General features: G+C 33.4%; 1 protein-coding gene and 1 pseudogene across 3 annotated transcripts; both read left to right on the forward strand.

The window, feature by feature from the left end:
* The first annotated feature begins 2880 nt into the window (after positions 1 to 2880).
* LOC147391918 (glycosyltransferase BC10-like) lies at positions 2881 to 12299 on the forward strand. 2 transcript variants are annotated; one of them, XM_086458863.1, is made up of 11 exons: positions 2883 to 3054; positions 3168 to 3451; positions 3560 to 3676; positions 3843 to 3943; positions 7594 to 7665; positions 7810 to 7891; positions 9348 to 9428; positions 9709 to 9750; positions 11154 to 11213; positions 11404 to 11547; positions 11961 to 12299. In XM_086458863.1, exons 2-11 carry the CDS (start codon positions 3188 to 3190, stop codon positions 12135 to 12137), a joined length of 1140 nt encoding a protein of 379 aa, XP_086314989.1. In that variant the 5' UTR covers positions 2883 to 3054; positions 3168 to 3187; the 3' UTR covers positions 12138 to 12299. The 2 variants fall into 2 exon arrangements, with proteins under 2 accessions (XP_086314990.1, XP_086314989.1); XM_086458864.1 differs by lacking the exon at positions 11961 to 12299 and having other exon boundaries at positions 2881 to 3054; positions 11154 to 11220; positions 11404 to 11545.
* A 3103-nt stretch (positions 12300 to 15402) lies between these two features.
* Positions 15403 to 21250, forward strand: LOC147391919 (putative disease resistance protein RGA4 pseudogene; annotated as a pseudogene). The gene is made up of 3 exons (XR_015183044.1): positions 15403 to 18619; positions 19571 to 19633; positions 20424 to 21250. The product of XR_015183044.1 is annotated as a putative disease resistance protein RGA4 pseudogene (transcript).
* Positions 21251 to 21532: the final 282 nt, after the last annotated feature.

A 21532-nucleotide genomic window follows, 5' to 3' on the forward strand; every position in this document is an offset into this window, starting at 1 on the left:
ATTTTTTCTAAATAAAATATTATTTCGTGACTAAACATCTTTCAATCTATCTTAGTTTATAAAAAATTATAATTATTTGGGAAAAATACTTAATTTCAATTTAGTCTTTGACTTCGGTAGGTTATCAAAATAGTCAATCTAGTAAATTTATCTTTTCAAAACAGTCTAAGTACCTTAGGAGTGCACATGGTTTAGATTGGTTCAGATTTTGACAAAATTAGAATCGAACCAATCCAATTACCCTATAGAACTGAATCAATCCAAACCAACCTTGGTTTGAATCGATTCTCAGTTCTCATACTTTCAAAATAAAAAAAATTAGTATTTTTTCTTTCAAAAGATGAACCTTTTGGATCATATCATAAATAATGCCTATATTTAAAATGAAAATGATTTTATGATTAAATTTTGATTGAAATCTGTATAAATTAAAAATTAGAGAAAGCTCAATGAGAATACAAAAAAATTACAATTTTAAAATTGGTATTGTGGATGGATTAGTAAGTAAACTAATCCATAAATGGTAAATTAACAAATCCAAGTTTAGGTTCGTATAGTATATTTCATCTAACAAACACGACATAAAGGTTCTCGTAAAAAAACAAGGAATCAAACTCTTTGAGAAAGTTTTTTCATAGATGAGTAGATCCATTTGAGAGTTGAAAGAGAAATTTGTGTATATTTTTTATTTATGAGTTTTTATTAGAAAAAAACAAAGGAGATGAAGTTGAAAACTTTGATGAGTTACCTCTTCGTAACATACTAACACAATTGAGTGAGAGAAAGAGAGATGTTACCTCTTCGTTTTCCAACGAGGTGGCAAGGTGGTTAGTGGCGAGGTGAAGGAGATGAATGACGGCTAAGTTTTCTTCAAACTTGAATAAGAGTGAAATAGAGAATAGAAAAATGAAACTAAAAAAAGGTTTTATATATATTATAATAGATACTTCGGATTAGTTCGGTTTTATTATACCCCTGATCCAAAACCAAACCAAAACAATTGGATTTTTTTTTATACAATCTGCACCCGAACCAAATCATGCTCAATCCGAACTAATCCAATCCACTTCGGATTGGTTCGGTTCTCGGATTTACCCAATCCAATGTGCACCCTTACCATACCCCACTCTGGACATTTCTCATGGTTGAAATGTCAAAATTGCCCTAACCATTCGGCCTCACCATTTTCGTCCTAAAAATTGGATTTCTAACATCTCAATCAAGTTTTGGAGACTACATTCCGATGAAAAGGATTTGAGAATGAAGAAGAAATTATTTTCAAGCATTTTGAAAATGTATGTAAAATTTTTGGGTTTTTTCAATTATTTTACTTCATTTTTTGATGAAAATGATCAAGGATAGTTATTTTGATTTGAAATCATCTACACAAGTTGTTATGTCAAGTTTTAAGTAGATATTTTCATGTAGTTTAATTGAAATTTTTTGAAAAAACGAAAACGAATGGATTTTACGACAATTTTTATTTTTGAGTTCATTATTTTTATTGTTGAGGTCGACATTTAAAAAAAAAATTATTGTTGACCTCACCAGTTTTATTTAGTATCCAGCTCACTGGTTTTAATTATTGTCAAAGTCAACAATAAAAAAAAATGTCGATCTGTGCAATAAAAATATAGAACTCAAAAAATAAAAATTGTCAACTTGAAAATTGTAAAATCCACTCGTTTTCATTTTTTCACCTAAAATTCATGGAAATATCGACTTAAAACTTGACGTAACGACTTGTGTAGATGATTTCAAATCAAAAGAACCATCTTTAATTGATTTTCATTTAAAAAAGAAGCAAAACAATTAAAAAATTCTAATTTTTTTTCATTCATTTTCAAAATACTTAAAAAAATGACTTCTTCCTTCTCAAATCCTTTTCATAGGAATGGACTCTCCAAAACTCTACCAGGATGCCAGAAATCCAATTTTTTTTTTTTTTTTGACGAAAATCATAAGTTTTAATGATCAGGGCAATTTTGATATTTTAAATGTGAAAAATTCTAAAGTGAGGTTCATGGACTACTTTGAAAAGAGAGATAAATGGACTATTTTGATAACTCGCAAAGAGCACACATTAAAATGCATTAATTGTACCTACAAAATTGAATTTTATACCCAAAATGCCCTCAATTTTTTTTTATTTTACCAAATAGTGCCACATTCTTATCCCCCAAGCGTATTTCTTGCACTTTGGAAATTGGATTTTGTACCAAAAAAAGACCTTAGACAAGTTATTTTTTTTGCAAAAATACCCTCACAAACAAAATCCATAAATATATATAGGGAGCGGTTCGGCAGCCCTAAGGTTTGCCAAGTTTGGTGCCAAACATTTTTTGTAAATCACTTTTGATGGGGTTAGAAGTTTTGAAATAGGCTGATTTTTTGTGAGGATGATCTCTACGGTGAAGAGATCATCCTCACAAAAAATCAGCTCATTTTGAAACTTCTAACCCTAGTTTACAAGTTGAAGAATCGTGGACCATCCAATTTTTGTAAATCACTTTTAATGGGGTTAGAAGTTTTGGAATAGGCTGATTTTTGGTGAGGATGATCTCCTCATCATAGAGATCATCCTCACAAAAAATCAGCTCATTCCAAAACATCTAACCCATATTTTGAAAAATGTTTGGCATCAAAAGAGATCATCCTCACAAAAAATCAACTCATTCCAAAGCTTCTAACCCATATTTTGAAAAATGTTTGGCACCAAACTTGGCAAACATTAGGGCTGCTGAACTTATAAAAGATTTATTTCATGTTTTAAGAAAACTCTTCCAAGATGACTCGGTATCTGACAAGGACGAGACAAGCCGCAAAACCGAGTTTTAAAAGCATGGGTCAAACTGAGATTTGAAACCATAATCACAGTTAACACCTAAGATAACCCCCAAACCGAAACACCAACGTTGCCCGGGTGTCCTTCTGTGAAGACCTCTTCTCTCTCTCCCTCTCTCTCGAAACTGAGTTTGAGAGAAATTACGCAACGGCAACTGATACACAACAGCTGGAAAATGCTGTTTAAATGAGCTTTTTAATTTCCTTAATGTAAAAAAAAACCTCTCTTTAATCTTTATCCCTCACTACTTTTCTTTCTCTCTTAAAAATTAAAATAAAATAAAACTCTGTTTCGATCTGATTTTCTTATTTATATGTATCAGGAAGTCTAGAAGAAGCAGCCATGACGAAGAAGAGACCTTCGTTGTCCGTACGACAAGTTTTCTGGATCGGATCGAAGCTCGTGATCTCTCTATCTGTTATTCTCTGTTTCTTTGCTCTTCTAAGACTCCATTCTCAATCTAAGCTTCAATCTTCCATCGCTTCTTCCCTTCGTAGATCTCGTCGTTTTGAAGATCAGCACTTCGAAGGCCCTCCGAAGATCGCTTTTCTCTTTCTCGCTCGTAAAAGTCTCCCTCTCGATTTTTTATGGGGGAGCTTCTTCGAGGTTTTTTTTTTCCTGTTCTGTTTAGTTCACCATTTCTGAGATTTTTGAAAGCAAGGCAAGGTTTGAATTTTGATTTGTTGGTTGATTTTGAATTTGGGGGGTTTACAGAATGGAGATGCGGCGAATTTCTCTATTTATGTTCATTCGGAGCCTGGTTTTGTGTTTGATGAATCCACGACTAGGTCGGCTTTCTTTTACGGACGACAATTGAGGAAGAGCGTTCAGGTATTCGAATCTATTTTAGAAAAAAAAAAGTCTCTCCTTTTTGTTTATTTAGTCTGTCATTTTTGGATTCGGAGCTGTTTGTTTATGGTCAGTTTGTTGTTTTAGTTGTGCATGAGTTGAGTTGGTGGTGTTTTATGCTGCAATTGATTCAGTTGTGGTGTTGTAGGTTGTTTGGGGAGAATCCAGTATGATTGAAGCGGAGAGGTTGTTAATTGGAGAAGCTCTTCAAGATCCGGCAAATCAGAGATTTGTTCTCCTCTCTGATAGGTAGGTTTAGTTCTCTTAACTGAAATGTTTTTTTATTCCCAGCTATGGATGTTTTCTTGATGAAGAATTTGTAAAGTTAGAATATGTTTAATTTGTGAGGACCTGTGTTTTGTGCCTGATTTTCATTTATCGATAACAATATTTTTTATTATGGGAAACTGTAAAAGTAAAGTGCAAGAAAGAACAAATAGGAAGGAACACACAAACAATATAGGAAAAAAATGGATAAGTAACGAAATACAATGGAGAGATCATTTGTAAGACCACGTTCCTTTAATAGATCATCCACCACCTCATTTACCAATCTTGGCACTTTTGTAATTCTATGTTCAAGGTTGATGTCAAATCCCGAATTTCCACGAATGTGATGTTTGAGGTTTTCATGCCAATCTTGGTTTTAGTCTTAGGTTTTTCCATCTTGTCCGCTTTGTTTATGAGAAATAGCCAAATTTTAGTTCTCTTTGGTTAAGAAAGAAATGAACACCTCTAGAGCTCGGATCCATAGTTGGTCAACATATTTCAATACAACTTTGAGGTCGTGGGTTCAAGTCCAAAGCATACTATAAAAAAAAATTAAAAACAAAAAAAGAAAGGAAGAAAAAATGACTACCTGTGAATTAACAAATATGTTCTTTGTCCATTGACTGGATATAAGAGTTTTATAAGGTTTGTTGTGAGAGCCACTTCGTTTGAAAGCTAAAGATTTAACTCTTATGAAGGTTGCTAGAAGTTCCAAGCCAGGACGAGCAACATGATGACAGCTTTGGCATTGAACACATTTAGCTTATGATGTGATTTCTTAGATGCCTAATAACCAAGAGTGGTTCAGTTACCTATCCCTTTTTCTCGGTCTTTGGCCTTACAATAGTTAAAATTTTTGCTAAAGATTTTTCATCATTAAAATAATGAAGAATACTTTGAATATGATTGCTTCTGCATTCAAAGTGAGATATATTAAGAAGAACCATTTGTTGGATAGGAGACTTCCTTCAAGTATCATAATGAGGGTGTTGGGGATGGTGGCAAGTAGTTATGCATGGAGTAAAGTATCGTACCGTTTTGGAATACATTGTCCTATATGTAGTGTTAGTTGAGTATTCTAATACAAAACATGGCCAGAATCAAAGGTTTTTTTTTTTCTTAACAATATTTATCTTTAAAATGTTGATGAATGTTTTGGAAATCTTTCAAAAAAATTCTAATATTTTGAAGTATTTCATTTCATTTTATTTTGGTGAATGTTTCAGTTTTTTTCCTTGATTGAAATATTCTTTCAAAACGAAATTTTAAACCTTTGTTATGAGCAAGGTTTAAATTCTATTCTTGATGCAATGTTTTGATGGTGGAGAAAATCGAGACAATTTCAATCGAGATAGTTGCGGCATAAATATTTCGAGATAATTCGAAACATTTAATGTTTTAGGGACATTGTTTGTTCTAGCCTCGATTTAAAGCGGAATGTTCGTAGAAACATTCTAAAATAGAATAGAACTTTGAACCATTGTATGTGATGCATGACAACCTAGATTTTATCTATTCTAAGTCTGTTCTACTTTAGGATGGGAGAAAGGCTAATTAGGCGGTGACGAAGAATAATTTTTTTTTATAAAAAGGGTTTCAGGTTCAAAAGGTTTTATTGGCCTTTGTGAAGGTTTCAACAATTTCAATTGACTATATGTTAAAGGAATAAACGAAAATTTTGCAATATAGTATTGTAATTAGATTTAGGAGTATGAAGTAGAGATAATATGATATATGGTAGATTTGGAGAAATGATTAATGTTATAGTATTTGTTGATAGTAAAAAATGAGTTGCTCCACGTATATGCCATGTGGATCAACTGTACGTGAGGTGGCAAAAACATAGTCAATGTGGGAGGACAAAGAGACCATAGGTTTGGAGTCCAAGAGATTGTTATGATCGTGTAATTGCAAATTCTACCATTTTATCTAAGGAATTCGTCACTTTATGGGTCATGGGAGAGGGGCATTTTAGTAACTTAATGCTTACTTGTCTATAAAAGAGAGCTCTAGGACATCAGAGGAAGGGTTGGATCTTTCCTCATTTTCCTCCCTCACAAGGGAGTCTCTCTCTTGGATCCTCCTCCTCTTTCGTCTTCCCCTTTGACTCGTTCCACCGACGAATGTCTAAATAGGCGTCGTCCATGTCATCTAGGTGGAGAAGTAAGGCTCCAGGTGGGAGTGTTCTCCTCCCACACACCCGAATATACCCATGGGGAATGTTGTTAGAGCATCAAATTTCTTGTAGAAAGACCTTATCCACAATTTTCTTCATTGATGTATCTTTGACCCATTACAATATTTGTGGTGAAAGGAGGATTGGATGGATTTTTTGATGGGGTTAAAGGATTTTTGAGTTCTTCATGGATTTTTGATGTGTTCAAAATAGAAAATAAAAGAAAACGTTAAAAAAAACGATTAAAAATAAAAAAGATGATAGATTTACCTTGGAATCACCCCAACATTTCTATGGCATCACCAAGTTGAATGCCCTGACATTCAAGCTATAAACAAAAAGAATTTATTCATCAAAATCTTCCGAAAACAATCTATTAAATTGTTTAAAAAGAAAAGGCGAACTGTTAAAATCAAAAGGACTTCTAATTTGACTTTACCTTCTACTCCAAAGTAACTTTACTGAATTGTATAATTCCCAAAATAGAAACCTGCCTAAAATATAAACTTTCCCGAAATAGAATCTTTTCAAAAATGTAGTAAAATTTCTAAACAAAAACTCTTCTAATAAAGTTAAAATACCTAATAATTAACTTGTAAAACAAGGTGGTCTCAAATATCCTAAAACAAAAAAAATCTTATATCCCTAAAATTCGTCCAATTCATTAGTGAGTTACAAAACCTAGTAAATAATGGCCCATGATTTTTGATGTCTCCATCATTATGGGTGTTTGGATAAAAAATTTGAGGAACCCAACTTTATAATCGCAGCCGATTAGGTAGATTAAAAGTGCCAAGTTATGAAAATTTAGTCTTCGTTGGTGGTTATTTAAAATAAAAATGACTGGTGAAGCTTTCAATCAATAGCTCATCTATTGCAATTCACACATTTTATTCCCTATTCCAAATTTTTTGGTGCTTCCCTATCCAGAACATCTCCATTTCAAACTTTGGCCTTTACCTCTAGACAAAGGATCTTAAGGAGTTTGACCCCATCTTCTGTTTGTTGGGGCATTTGGAAGGATAGGGATTTTCGTGTGTTCGAAAGGAATGATCACACTCTACATCAGGTTATCATTAGCATTTTAGGATTCCCATTCTTTTGGTATGAAATCTTTAAGGGGTTTAAGGGTGTATTCGTTGAAGGCCCCATGTTTAATGGTTTGTAAGAATATAGAGTAAGTTGCGGGATTTTGATTTTTTCTTTTTCTATCATCTCTTTGTGTTAGGTGGGTATGCTTGACCTTCTTACTTATTTTTGTGCTGTTTTTAATAAATTTTTATTCTATCAAAAAAGAAAGAGAAAAAAAAAAAAAGACTGAATTGTCATAAGCACTTTACAAACGCACCATTGGTTCTTGGAAGGCAGTGAATGGGAATATATATGCCTATGTTTCCAGTTGATTTTTTGAAAATTCTATTTTTGTATACTGATGAAGTTAATGATTGTACAGCTGTGTTCCTTTGTACAACTTCAGCTACATATACAACTATGTGATGTCTTCTCCAAGAAGCTTTGTGGACAGGTACGTAGAGGGATTCTGATTCCTGGCATAAGCAGTACTGGTTTCTCTTTTGGTGATTCAATATCAATTGCCCGAAGTAACTTGTTATTTTATTTTGCATTTTCTTATGCTGTTCTTTCTCTTGTATACACTTCTGCATTCTAGCTTTCTTGACCCAAAGCAAGTTCGTTACAATCCAAAGATGTCACCTGTTATACCGAAGGACAAATGGCGAAAAGGATCCCAGGTTTTCCTTCTTCTCTTTAAATTTACCATTTAGCATCACACCGAGGTCTGAAAATTCAGGAGTCTATATCAACTTAAAAGCTTGGCCTGTGACTCTGCTTGGCTATGTGGATGAGTTACTAATTTTTTTTAATTAAAATGTGTAATAAATTTAAAGCAATACTTTCTTTAAAAACTATCTAATAAAAACACAAACAATTGTGTCGGTTTTCAACTCAGGTACAAATTACCAAATAAATTTACACTTACAAAACCTTATAGCTTATACTGAATGCGGTTAATATAAATTTCGTAACATTTTCTGATTTATTTGATAGTCGCCAATTAAAAGGAGACGTTTATTGGATTGGGTCGAACATAAATTGATTCAATCAAGAATTCAGTTCACATCTTCTGAACACTAACTAGCTTGTGGGAACCAACCAACTAAAATAGTAGTCACCTAGCCATGAACGAGCGATTACGGCAGTCCAGGAATTGAACATGTTCTGTTAGGATTAGGGATGCCAGAGCATGAGGCCGAGGAAGCCTATAGCATTCTTGCCCAGAGCATGTAAATTGTGTTGCCATGTCTATGACACATGGGTGGGACATGGTTTCTGTCACAAATTCTTAAAAAATGGTGCATCCTGGTTAAGCACATATTTTTGTTATTTGTGATTCCTTGCATAATTTGACTGAATCACTGTTGAATCATGAAAGTTAGTCGTCTAAAAATTCCTGTGGACTTTGTTGAGTGGGGTTGCTTCTAAACCAACCTAGATGTCAACTCATTGACTTTGGATGTCTAACAACTGCCTTTGACTTGCTGAGTCACAAGTCAATTGACTTGGGAGTATTGGGTGCTTTGAATAAGATGGGGGAAAACCTGTGTTTTTTTCGCTTGTCGTAAGCAGGGAGTAATGAATGGGAAATGACCGCTCATTTTTTTTAATCTCCAAGAGGCCTGATTTTCAGATTATGCTTTCAGGGAAAACAAAACATGACTTCTACTTGTCCGTGTTTCTGGACAACCCCTTGGTTTTCGATTGTGCACACAAAAACATTGTAGGGACTGAGTCCTCATTTGGGCTTCATGGTCTAGGTTGGATTTGAATTTATTTTATTTTTTTATTCAAAAAATAAACTTTTTTTTGGGATCAAATCTTGACTTTGAAAATGGATGGTCACTGAAATCCCAGATTTAAAATTTAAATCCTATGGTCAAAAAATGTCTTTTTATTTTTATTTATTTATTTTTTTTTTATTTTTAATTTTGTTTATTTGGAGTTAATAAAATTTTATGCTCTACATCCATGTGGCACCCAATCATGTATTTTTTGGGTGCCACATGGACATGCAGTCCATATATATTGGTGGTCGTTTGGTCCATATTCAATTCAGTTTATGAATGTTTTCTTATTCAAGCATTGATTGCTATTATAATGTTGTTCTTGCATTTGATTTTTTGCTTTCAGTGGATTACATTAGTTCGAAAACATGCAGAGGTGATCGTGGATGATGATATTATCCTTCCGGTCTTCAAGAAATATTGCAAGGTATGCAATGATGCATGTAATTCATTTCCTTACCATATTTCAATGTATCGAAGGTTCAGATTTTCTCCCTCTTTCCATGCCACTTGTTTATGTAGTGGGATGTTACATGTAGATCTTGAATTTTTTCATACTATCATTTGTACTTGCATCATCAGAGCACAAGTGCTTTTGCATACATAATGCGCTCCACCATGGAAATGTTTTTGAGTGCCTAGCCGGTATTCATTTCCATTATATTGAACTTTTCTAATTATCTTTTTTTAATGCTTTCATTCTGCAGCGACGACCACCAATTGACCTTAGTAAGGGAAAGCAGAATCTTGTGAGTGATCTCTCCTCTACTGATATACCACATTTAATATCCTCACCTTAGGATACTGTGACTAATAAAATCATCATTCAGATTACTTTTGGAATTAGAGCTATCGTTTCTGGAGAAGATTAGTTTCAAGGTTTAGTGTTTTCTGAATATCTGGTGTTAAGGTGTAAAATCTTATTTTGTGGCAATGTCATGGGAGGAAACTGAGATGCTCTGGATTGAAACATTCCGAAAATATTTAAAAAAATGACTACTTGGTTGAAATATATTAGTGTCGATCAAGTATTACAATCCAGATTAAGATGGTAGAGGGAGAATGATTGTAGATTTTTTGTGAGGAAATGAAATTTAGGGTTTATAGGAAAGATTAGGTCAAATGGCCTCAAATACCCTTTCAACTGTCATAAAACGGTAGAAAACTATATTTAGGTCATTTTACCTCATCATTGTCAAATGACCTAAAATACCTTTTCAATTGTCAAAAAAAAGTTTAAAACTAAGGGTATTTGACCAAAAAGATTTTTTCTTTTTAATTCTAACCATGACAAACTTTTTTTTTGGCTTGGGGGTGGAAAATATATTGGAATCTGTAAATATATTGCAATGGAAAAGAGCGGATTGAGGTACATAATTAACATCCTATCTTCACAATAATAATATTAAAAAAAAAAAAGAAAAAAAGATGGGAGTAATCTGGCAAGTAATTTGTTCAGAAAAGTACTATTACACCAAAATTAGATTATTTTCCTTCAGGCTTTGTTGCTTTATCCTTTCAGTTGTGAGGAATACTCATGTCAAGATCATAGAATTTGGTAGCTCTCATTTTTTTTTTGTTAGACAAATGCCTGATTTATATTAAATAAATAGAGAATGAAAAAAACAGACAAACAAAGTCGTGTAGATTAAAAAAATCTATGGATGTGATGGTTATGTTTTGTTGCTTAGGGTCAATCAGTTCATTTATTTTTTTGATAGGTATAGGGTTAGTGGTTAGCAAATGAAATTGGGTTCGAGGGGGTTCGAACCTAGGAAATGGGAACAACACTCCACTCTACACACCTTACCACTTAGCACTTCGAATCAGTTAGTTCATTTAGAAGGTCGATTTTGAAGGATCCATTGACTGGTTGGCCTACTACCTAGATGTGTTTGGTCTCTATGACAAAGAGAGGACTGGAGGGCTTATTTCCTACCTTTTTATTGGTGATTCGAGTATTTCTTTCTAATTATATATAGATAATGGATTAGGTTCACCTTGTGCACAGTTAGGAAGATAGAATGCAGACCGACTCGAGAGAGATTCTTTGTCCATGATTTACTAGATGCTGTATTTGCTCTTAAAAATGGTTCCTACCCTTCTAAAGTAAATTATCCTTGTCCTGATAGTATCTGAATATCAAATGCAGAAACTTCAAAAGCAACACAACTGTATTCCAGACGAACATTACGTGCAGACGCTATTTGCGGTAATCAGTAATTTCTTGAATTTTCCTTTTATTTTAAATTCATTATTTATTAAGGTTATTATTATTATTATTATTTTAAAGTAAGGTTTTTTGTTGCCATCATTGATAATAAATTGCCTTGTATGTTTGGAACAACTTAAAGTTTACTCTCTTGTTCATCCCACTTATTTCTATTATTCTTCACCATTAGATGAGTGAGCTTGAAAGTGAACTTGAACGAAGAGCAGTGACCTACACCTTGTGGAATCAGTCTACAAGAAAAACAGAAATGACTTGGCATCCTGTCACGTTCGGTTATGCCGATGCAGGTCCTCAACAAATCAAAGTAATAAAGGTAAATTACCTCATCTGATCTCCCTTTATTCCTCAATGCTTAGTACACTTGCACAATTACATGTGTGTTTTCTCATTTAGCAATGAGTGTATAGTAAAAGAGTAAAATCTAACATATCAATTTTTAGTAGAACTGAAAAGATTGGATGGAGTCTCCCAAAAAAATGAAAATCTTAATTTTAGTGAATGGCTCAGAGTTTATACGAATTCCATGACTTCTTAACAGCTTTTTTTTCCGGTTAATTAAAAGGCAGAACCCAGACCTTGTTCCATGTGATATGTGATCCTGGTTATATGCTTTTTAAGGCCCTTTTTTTTTTCTTCCTGAACTTAATTTTGAGCTTGCTTGATCTACACCTCTGGCTTCCTGGATTGTTCTTTAATACTTCAATTTTCTGTTATACAATCTGGCAGGACATGAACCATGTATACTATGAGACTGAGTATCGGACTGAGTGGTGTCGATCTGATTCAACCTTTGTCTCTTGCTTCCTGTTTGCAAGGAAGTTCTCGAGGGGTGCTGCAATGCGCCTTTTAGGTGAGGGAGTGGTGGGTACCTTCAATGCTGCTGTTTTATTAAACACAACGTGACCTTTTCTATTGTACCTTTCTGCATCTTTTAACATGCCCGCATACCTTTTTTATCTGACTCGGGCAAAAATAAATATAATACAAAGCATCAAGAGAGCCGTCCGTCATAGATTTACAGGAGTGTAACATGATGTACCACACAACAATTTTTGACAATACACATCAATACACATCAAAAATATTGTAAGGTAACAGTAGCTATATTTACATAACATATAAGATGAAAAGCAGATTCAAGTTTTGGTTTCTAACAAGTTCCAAATTGCATGGCCCCAAATTTTATAGGTGCACAGGATGCAACTTGTTACCAGGTGCCCCTTAATTGTGTCATCATCATTCTCTTCTAATTAATTCTATTGTGTTCACATGTTCATATTTTATCTTGCGACCTCAATGTGTTTTGCTGTCTCTTGCTTTTTTAGATCCTTCAATGTGCATATTTCTTTGATTTTGTCTGAAAGGGTTTAAAATATCTTTGAAAAGTAGCTGTGTTCGATATTTTAAAAAATATATTAATTTTTAGACCATTAATTTAAGATAAACATTCAAGAGGGTATTTTAATTGGGAAAATTACTTAGTGATCCCTAGTGGAAGGTTTTCTTTCTAATTATTAGTCCCCAAGCTTTAGTTCTTCTCTTAACAGTTTATTTAGTAAAACTTTCTTTTCTTAATGGTCCTTCAACTCCATCTTGGGTTATAATATTTTTGAAATACCGAAATTACCCCTTTTTCATCCTCTTCGTATACTTAGGTTTTCCAATGGTGATTCCAATCATTTCCGACAATTTTTTATCGTGAATGACAAATGTAAATGATGTGCTTTGGATTTTGAATTTTAAGATGTATTTTTTCCCTACAATTTATAACAAAAAATGAAATTAGAGTTTTTTATTTGTTTTGCTTGTTTTTTTTTATGAAAATTGAACGATGATAGTTTTTTTGGTTTGAAATCATTTACACAAGTCGTTATGTTAAATTTTAAGTCAATCATTTTATGTGTTTTTGGGTGGAAAAACTCGAAAAAATGAAAACAGGTGGGCTTTACAGCATAATTCGACATTTTAAAAATAATTGTCAAGCTCACAAGTTTTTATTATTGTTGAGTTCGACAATTATTTTAAAAATGTCGAATTTGACGATAAAAATATTGAACTTAAAAATAATTGTCTAACTCAATATTGTAAAATCCCTTGTTTTTTTTTTTTTTTTTACAGAGTTTTTCTAACTGAAATACATGGAAAGATCAACTTAAATTTTTTTCATAATGACTTGTGTAGACGATTTCAAATCAAAAGAACCATCCTTCATTGATTTTCATCTAAAAATGAAACAAAACAATTGAAAGCTCATATTTTTTTACATACATCTCAAAATCCTTAAAAATAACTTCTTCCTTCTCAAATCATTTTCATCGTTGTGGTGTCTCCAAAACTTGATTGGAATGTTGGAAATCAAATTTTTTTTGTTAAAAATAATGAGTTTGAATGATTAGAGTAATTTTAACGTTACAATCATGAAAAATGTTTAGAGTAGGGTTCAAGCACTGAATAGAAAAGAGGGATTTACTGAATGGACTATTTAACTAACCCCTAAAAGTTAATAATTAACTAGAAAGAAAATCTTTTGTTAGGACCATTTAAGTAATTTTCCCATTTTAATTAGGGGTTTCAGCATACCTAGATGCAGAAGCATCGTATGTTTTCAGAAAAAAATTACAGAAAAAATTACTTAAAGGTCTCTGATGGAGGGGTTTCTTTCTAGTTAGGCCCTAAGTATTAGAGCTTCTCTTGATAGTCCACTTGTAAAAAATTTCTTTCTAATTGGTTAAATTAAAATTGTGCGGGGTTCACTTTTAAATGTTTTGCCTCTGAATACGTTCGCCATTATCATTTATATTAGGAGCAAAAAATTGGTCTATAGATGGCAGGAGTGCTTTTGAGTAGCAAAAGTGTGAACAAACGTATACAAGATCCCAATGCCCCCAAGGCATCAGGAGTTTGAAGTAATCTCCTTTTCTTGTCCTGTGGCACAATCTTTAAGACCCACTGATTGATATACATATCATGATGATGATTTTTTACACTAACACCTTGGATTCAAACAGTAAATTAACTAGTCAAATCCAATGAGTAAAAGTCACCTATCATGTTGACTTTTGGTGTATACTAGTAGGGCTGTCAATGGACTGGATCAGACCCAAAATCCAATCCATTTCAATCCAATAACTTTGAATATGGATCGAGAATTTGGGTTCCAATTAGATCCCCAATCCAATAAGACAGATCCTATAACTGTAAGATTGATCTTGGATCAACCAGAATCCAATCCAATAAAATATGATAAAAATTAAAAATTATATTAATATTTGAAGTTTATTTGAATTTTATATATCAAAATTGGATTTTATCCAATCCAGATCCGATCCAATTGTATCGGATCATAATATTGAGATTATAATAAAAATCCTGATCCTGGAGAAGTCCAATCTGGTATCTGATTGATTTCACATCTGATCCTTATCAAAAAACGATTTGGTAAATAGTTTGAGATGTGTACTACCATGGTAATTTAGAGATCTTTCTTTCTCGGGTTGTTAAATTTCCCGATGTTAAATATTAATGTCTTTTTAAATATAACTGTTATTTATATCATTTTCAAACTTTAAATAAAACTAATATAAGCACTTTAAGTTTATTTCATCACCTGATTTTGGTCATTTCCCAACCGATTGGACTCCGCGAGTTTTAACTTTTTAAAACCATGGTCTTAGTCTTGACTTTTAACAATAAAAATGAGATTTTCAATAATGAGAACTTCTATTGGCACCCCAACTTCTATTTGTTACACTCCAATTATTTTAATTATTTATCATGTACAGCTTAACCTAACTCGTTGTTTAAAATTCGAACCAACAACATTTCCACATCATAATAAATTAAAATTGTACAAGACAGATATAAAAAAAAAAAATACCATTAACAACAACAATCCAAAGAGAGAAAATCAACCAACGTGAATCATCTACTCCAAGTCTCCAACAACCTAAAGATGATGATGTAATAAAATGAGAAAAATATCAGAACTATTTCTCTCCTAAAATGAGAATTGTACCATCATTCAACTTATAAAGTTTAGTTGAGTTGTAATAAGTAAAATCTGGGATGCCAATAGAATTACTCTCAATAATTGATGTTCTACTATATTATTCCCACCCCCTAAAATAAAAATAAAAATAAAAAGTCAAAAGCTATTGCTACTGCTGTCTCTTTCTTTCTTCTTCGCCTTTAAACATCATCAGTTGCAACTTGCTATCTGATTGAGAGATTCCTTAAAAGATACATAATGATGAAAATGGCAGAATCTGCTGCATCTGCTTTCCTAAAACCTGTATTTGCGCTGCTTGGCTCAAAAATTGTAAAAGAGTTTGAATTGGTATGGGGTGTTAAGGAGGAGTTGGACAAATTCTCGAGTTACTTGTCAGCAATTCAATCCGTTCTTCAGGATGCCGAGGAAAAGCAAATCCAATCGAACCAGGTGAGAGATTGGATGAGAAAGCTTAAAGATGTCGCTTACGATGCCGAAGATGTATTGGACGAGTTTGCAACCGAAGCTTTACGATCTAAATTGGAGGAAGATGAAAATCAAAATAGTAAGTGGAAGCAGGTATGCAATTTCTTCTTGTCATGTTTGGGCTTAAAATCACTTCAATTTCGATATGAGATAAGTCATAAGATAAAGGACATTAATGAGAAATTAGAAAGGATTGCAAAAGAAAGTAAGGATCTTCATCTTCGTGTTGGAGATGGAGGCTCGCGGCTACCAGAAGTGATCAGGAAGAAACCGGAAACCATCTCCTTGGTACATGAATCAGATGTTCTCGGTAGAGAAAAAGATAAGGAGAAGTTAATAAATCTGTTGGTATCTGATGGGTCTGTTTCAAAGGATCTCTCTGTTATTCCCATAGTCGGTATGGGTGGACTCGGTAAGACAACTCTTGCTCAGCTTATTTACAAGGACGAGAATGTTAAGAAGCATTTCGAACTAAAAGGATGGGTTTGTGTGTCCGATGATTTTGATTTGAAAAGACTGTCAAAGGCAATCATAGAGAATATTTCCGGGGAATCATCTAACTATGAGGAATTGACTTCACTTACTGAAAAAATTCAGAAAATAGTGAGTGGGAAGAAATTTCTTCTCGTATTAGATGATGTATGGAACGAAGATCGCAACGATTGGGAAATCCTAAGAGCTCCCTTGCGATGTGGAGCAAAGGGGAGTAAAATTATTGTCACTACAAGAAGTAAAAAAGTTTCGCAGATCATGGGCACTATTCCTCATTATTCTTTGAAACTTTTGTCAGATGAAGTTTGTTTGTTATTGCTGGGAAAATGGGCATTTCCAACTGAGGGTACCTGGGATGAACATCAAGATTTGGTTGCGGTTGGCAAGGAAATTGCTATAAAGTGCGGGGGTTTGCCTTTAGCTGTCAAGACACTCGGAGGACTCTTACAAGGTACAAAAGAAGAAACGAAATGGAATGACATTTTGAGGAGTGAAATATGGAAATTACCACAAGGAGGAAAATGTGATATCTTACCTGCTCTGAGATTAAGTTATCATCATTTGCCTTCACATCTAAAGCAGTGCTTCCTGTATTGTAGCATATTTCCCAAGGATTATGTATTTGACAAGGAGAATTTAGTCAAATTGTGGATGGTGGAAGGTTTTATTACATCCGAGGTGGGGCAAAGGGCAATGGAAGATGTGGGTAGTGATTACTTTGATGATTTGTTATGGAGGTCATTCTTCCAGCAGTATGTGAAAGATAGATTTGGCTATTGGATATACAAGATGCATGATCTGATTCATGATCTAGCAGAGTCACTTTCGGAAGGTGAATGTTTTAGAAAGGAGGATGACAAAATTAAATCATTTTTCTGAAAAGGCTCGGTATTCTTTATGCATCACTCATAAAGAAAATGATCTAACAATTTTTGAGCCGTATCTTCAATGCAAAAGGCTACACACTCTACTAGTATCCAAGAGAGCAGTTGGAACTATAAGTTTCCCCACTAATCTATTCCAGCAAATGAAATTCCTCCATGTGTTGGATTTGAAAAATACAGGAATCACAGAGTTGCCTGACTCAATTGGCAATTTAAAACACCTACGATACCTTGATCTCTCTCATACCAAGGTACAAAGATTACCAGAATCAGTGAGCAGCCTTCATAATCTGCAGATATTAGATCTTAGTAAGTGTTATGAATTGGTTGAGTTACCAAAGGACACAAGAAACTTGATTAACCTACGACATCTTATCTTCCGGGGGGCTTATAAAATTAGTTCGACACCAAAGGGAATTGGGGGGTTAACATGTCTACGAACACTATCAAGTTTCATTGTTGGTAAAGAGAATGGGCATGAGATAGGACAGTTGATGAAATTGATTAACCTCAGAGGTGGATTGCGGATTTCAGGGCTTGAAAATGTGGTCAATGCGAAAGAGGCCATATTGAAGAATAAAGAATACATTGACGAACTGTGTCTTTCGTGGCAGTGGCGGCGTGGTGATGATGATGATGCTGCTATGGATCCAAGTGTTGCGGAAGAAGTACTTGACAAGCTCCAACCTCACCATAATCTCAGAATCCTAAAAATCAGTAATTACAGTGGTGAAAGATTTCCGAGCTGGATAGGGGATCCTTCATTCTCCAAACTGGTGGATGTTACTTTATGGTGGTGTAGATCATGCCAAACCCTCCCTCCTCTCTGGCAACTACCTTCCCTCAGGAAACTAAATCTAGAAGGTGGTGGTTTTACTGTTGATGGCATCATGGTTACTAAGGTTGTTTTTCCATCATTGGAAGTACTTTCTATCCATTCATTCCCAAATTTAGTAGAATGGAGAGGTGGCATTGAAGAAGAAGAAGATTGTTTCCCTTGCCTTGGTGAACTTGACATTGGTGAATGTAAGAGTTTGATTGCTCTTCCAAGATTTTTAACATCTGTTCGTGAGTTAAGTTTGACGGACTGCAACGAGAGGATATTAAGCTCTCTGTCATACTTCACCTCTCTCTCCTCCTTGACAATTTACTCTTTTGTAAATCTAAAGGTAATACCCAGTGGGTTTTTCAAGAACCTAAAAGCACTCAAAGATCTTAATATTTTTTGGTGTGAAGAGTTGGAATCATTGGTAGAGGATGATGAAGAAGACTACAAATACCTAGTATCTCTTCAACGAATGTCTATTTGGGAACTTCCTAAACTCACATTCTTGCCAGATGGATTGAAAAACCTCATCTCCCTTAAAAAATTGACTATATCAAATTGTGAAGGACTCGCGACCTTGCCAAAGGAGGGACTGCCCACCACGCTTCAAAATCTCTACATTCGCAGATGTCCATTGCTAGCGGAACAATGTAAAAAGTGGAGTGGGGAATATTGGCCCAAGATATCATACATCCCCAACTTAGACACGGTATGCTATTTTTTTTTTAATACACTAAAATACCCTAAGCACCCCTTAATTATCTATGCACATTAACGGACAGTAGGGTCAAAATCACAATTTTAACTTATAACTTTTAATTCTTTTCTTTTTCTTTAAAAAAAAAACACTACTTTTTCAAAATCACTTTTTTTTCGAATTTACAAATAGTTTGTAACATTTATTATCCTTGTGAATAATATGATTTTGTAACTTGCCAAACTCGATGGAACCAACTTGTCGATTCATAATGAAAATGCCCCTAGCTAGGTTACAAACTTAACCAACTTATTCCACTATCATTATATTTTTAAGGAGAACAAAAAACAAATATTTTATTTATTTTAAGATATTAAGAAATATTTTTTAGATATTACAATTTAATATATTTTTTACTTGATTTGGTGGATGTTCGGGTCGAATTAGAGTTTTAAGATTGTGGTTCAAACCATTCTTTTTGAAACCATATTTTTCTTTCTTAATTACTCCTGGATCAACTTGTGGAGATAATGAAAAACCAGATCTGAACTTTTTCGCAATAATTTTGATTATTTATTTATTTATTTATTTATTTATTAAATTATAACACTTTCCATTCTTCAACTTTTCAAATTCTAAATTCTAAATTCTAACTTTTGGTTTATACAAAGAATGGCTTCAGGCATGAGTTGCATGTATCATTAATCTTTTAATTTTTCTAGTAATCATGTCATTAGCTACACTGGAAGCTATGGTTTAAAATATCAAAATGTATCGGTCGATATGTATTGATATCAGCCAAGACCAAAACAAAACATTGACAACAAAAGAATGAATTTTCTGGGAATGTATTGATTTGTATCAAACGTATCGGCCGATATCATATTGGTTATTTCATTAAATTCACATTCAATCAATTCAATATTTTAAACATTTCTGCAAGCTAATAATTTTCTTTTTCAGGATTTTCATTTATATTCACGAAAGATGTTTTCTTCAAGTGTTGGTGCAAGTGGTTCTCAACAGGTATGGTTGAAAATACAGATTTGACATAGTGTGAAGTTGTAACCTTAGTTTTGAAACTTTTGAGTTGACTAGAGTCGGCTCGATCAATGAGACTTCAAGGTGACTGGGAGGGGGGGCGGCTCAATAGAAATTGTTCTCCGAGTCAACTCGTCTGAGTCAAGTTGCTTGTCATCAACTTGACTCGATGAACATCCAAGTCAAGTTTTAAAACTATGGCTATAACAAGCAATGTTTTCAATGCTATATTGGACTAAAAAAATGTGTATTGGTTGGGCAACTGTGGCATCCGAGTTCAATTTTTGTCAATCAATTCATATTTATTACAAATTGAAAAAGATTGTGCAAATTTTAATCACTAAATTTTATTTTCATTTAAGCACCTAAAATATGACATTAAATATATATTATTGAGTTTTGATTATTAAAGGATCATTCGTTGATGAAATCATATTTTCTTTTCCAAATAAGAATTTGGAAAAGAGAATTTAGAATTTTTTAAATTTAAAATGATTTACTTGGACCAGTGGTTGAACAAATCAATAGTTCTTCAAAAAATTATGGTTCTATTTGAACCAGACCGACTTCACTGAAGTTGGTCCATTTGTTCAAACCAGTTCATAAAACACTAGGAACTAATTTCGGTAACAAGTTGAGTTCTAAATTGGATGGTTCTACCATCGAATCAAAATTACATATTAAATCTAAATATGATAGATGATTCATAAGTAGGTTATGAGGTTCTCAATTGTTATAATTTTGGTAATTAATTGATTACCTTTGAATTCTACAGGTTGTCATCTGAAGGGACTCTTCAAGAAGTACAAATGCGTAGAACTACTGATTTCAAATCTGTGTGTATGGGAGCTGTTAGTGTTCTTATTAGTTATTTTATTTTGATGAGATCTAGAGGTTGGATGAAAATTAATTAAGAACATTTATGGTACTAGTGTTGCACTTAATTGGTCTTAATTTATAGGTTGTTATGTATGAGTAGTGTTTGGAGTATACCAACATGAATTACATTGTTTAATGTTTTGGATTTCTTTGATGGTTATGTTTTGTGTTCCTTATAAATTGAACAATTCAAAGTTATCACTACAGGAAAATGAATTTTTAGCGATACTCAGGTTACTTTGGTTATTCTGGGTTGAAAAGTAAGTTATCATACTTTTGTTGTAGATTGTAATGTGGTGGTAGTGTAGGATTTGTAGCTAATAAGTTAGAGGATTCAGGTTGGTATCACCACTTTGCACCAAAATCGGAAATGAGGCTTGGTCATGTTGAAAGAGATGCTCTTGCACCCCATGCTTTAGTTTTGTACTGTTGTGTTCCTATGTTATTTTGGTTATGTTATTGTGATCCTCAATAGTGTTTTTGATGGATAAATTCTAGTTATCTAGTCCAACACAAAAAATGTCAAAGACAATAAACACATTGCATATTTTATCTCTGTATTTTTTTTTTTCCTTTTTGTTTGTTTGTGATGCTTTTGCAATATTGCTTATTTTATTTGTTATTTGAAAACAATAAATTAGGATACTCTATTATCATCATCATCCGTGCCTTGCACCAAAACAGTAAATTAGTTTCACTACAACATTTTTTATCTACAGCGGCGGAGTTTTCCGCCGGTAAAAGCTATTGCGGCGATGAGCTGCCTCCGTCGCTAACTATAGCAGCGGATAATGTATTCCGTTGTTACAGATAGTACCTTTAGCGACGGATATTAATATCCGCTGCAATAGGTCGGATTTTGTTAAAAATAGTATATACTACATATAGCAGCGGATCTTAAGATCCGCTGCAATAGGTCAATTTTTTTTTTTAAAAAAATATAACACATATAGCGACGGATATTAATATCCGCTGCTATACGCTTTTTTTTTTTTTTTTAAATTT

This window comes from Akebia trifoliata, chromosome 11 (assembly GCF_017979445.1).
Source record: "Akebia trifoliata isolate Shusen 1 chromosome 11, ASM1797944v1, whole genome shotgun sequence".
Taxonomy (NCBI): domain Eukaryota; kingdom Viridiplantae; phylum Streptophyta; class Magnoliopsida; order Ranunculales; family Lardizabalaceae; genus Akebia; species Akebia trifoliata.

Bases quoted from the DNA above. Each gene is read 5' to 3' on its own strand.
- LOC147391918 (XM_086458863.1), top strand. From the start codon at position 3,188: ATGACGAAGAAGAGACCTTCGTTGTCCGTACGACAAGTTTTCTGGATC. The intron at 3,452-3,559 runs GTTTTTTTTTTC...GGGGGTTTACAG, and splicing joins TATGGGGGAGCTTCTTCGAG to AATGGAGATGCGGCGAATTT. The intron at 7,892-9,347 runs GTTTTCCTTCTT...TTTTGCTTTCAG, and splicing joins AATGGCGAAAAGGATCCCAG to TGGATTACATTAGTTCGAAA.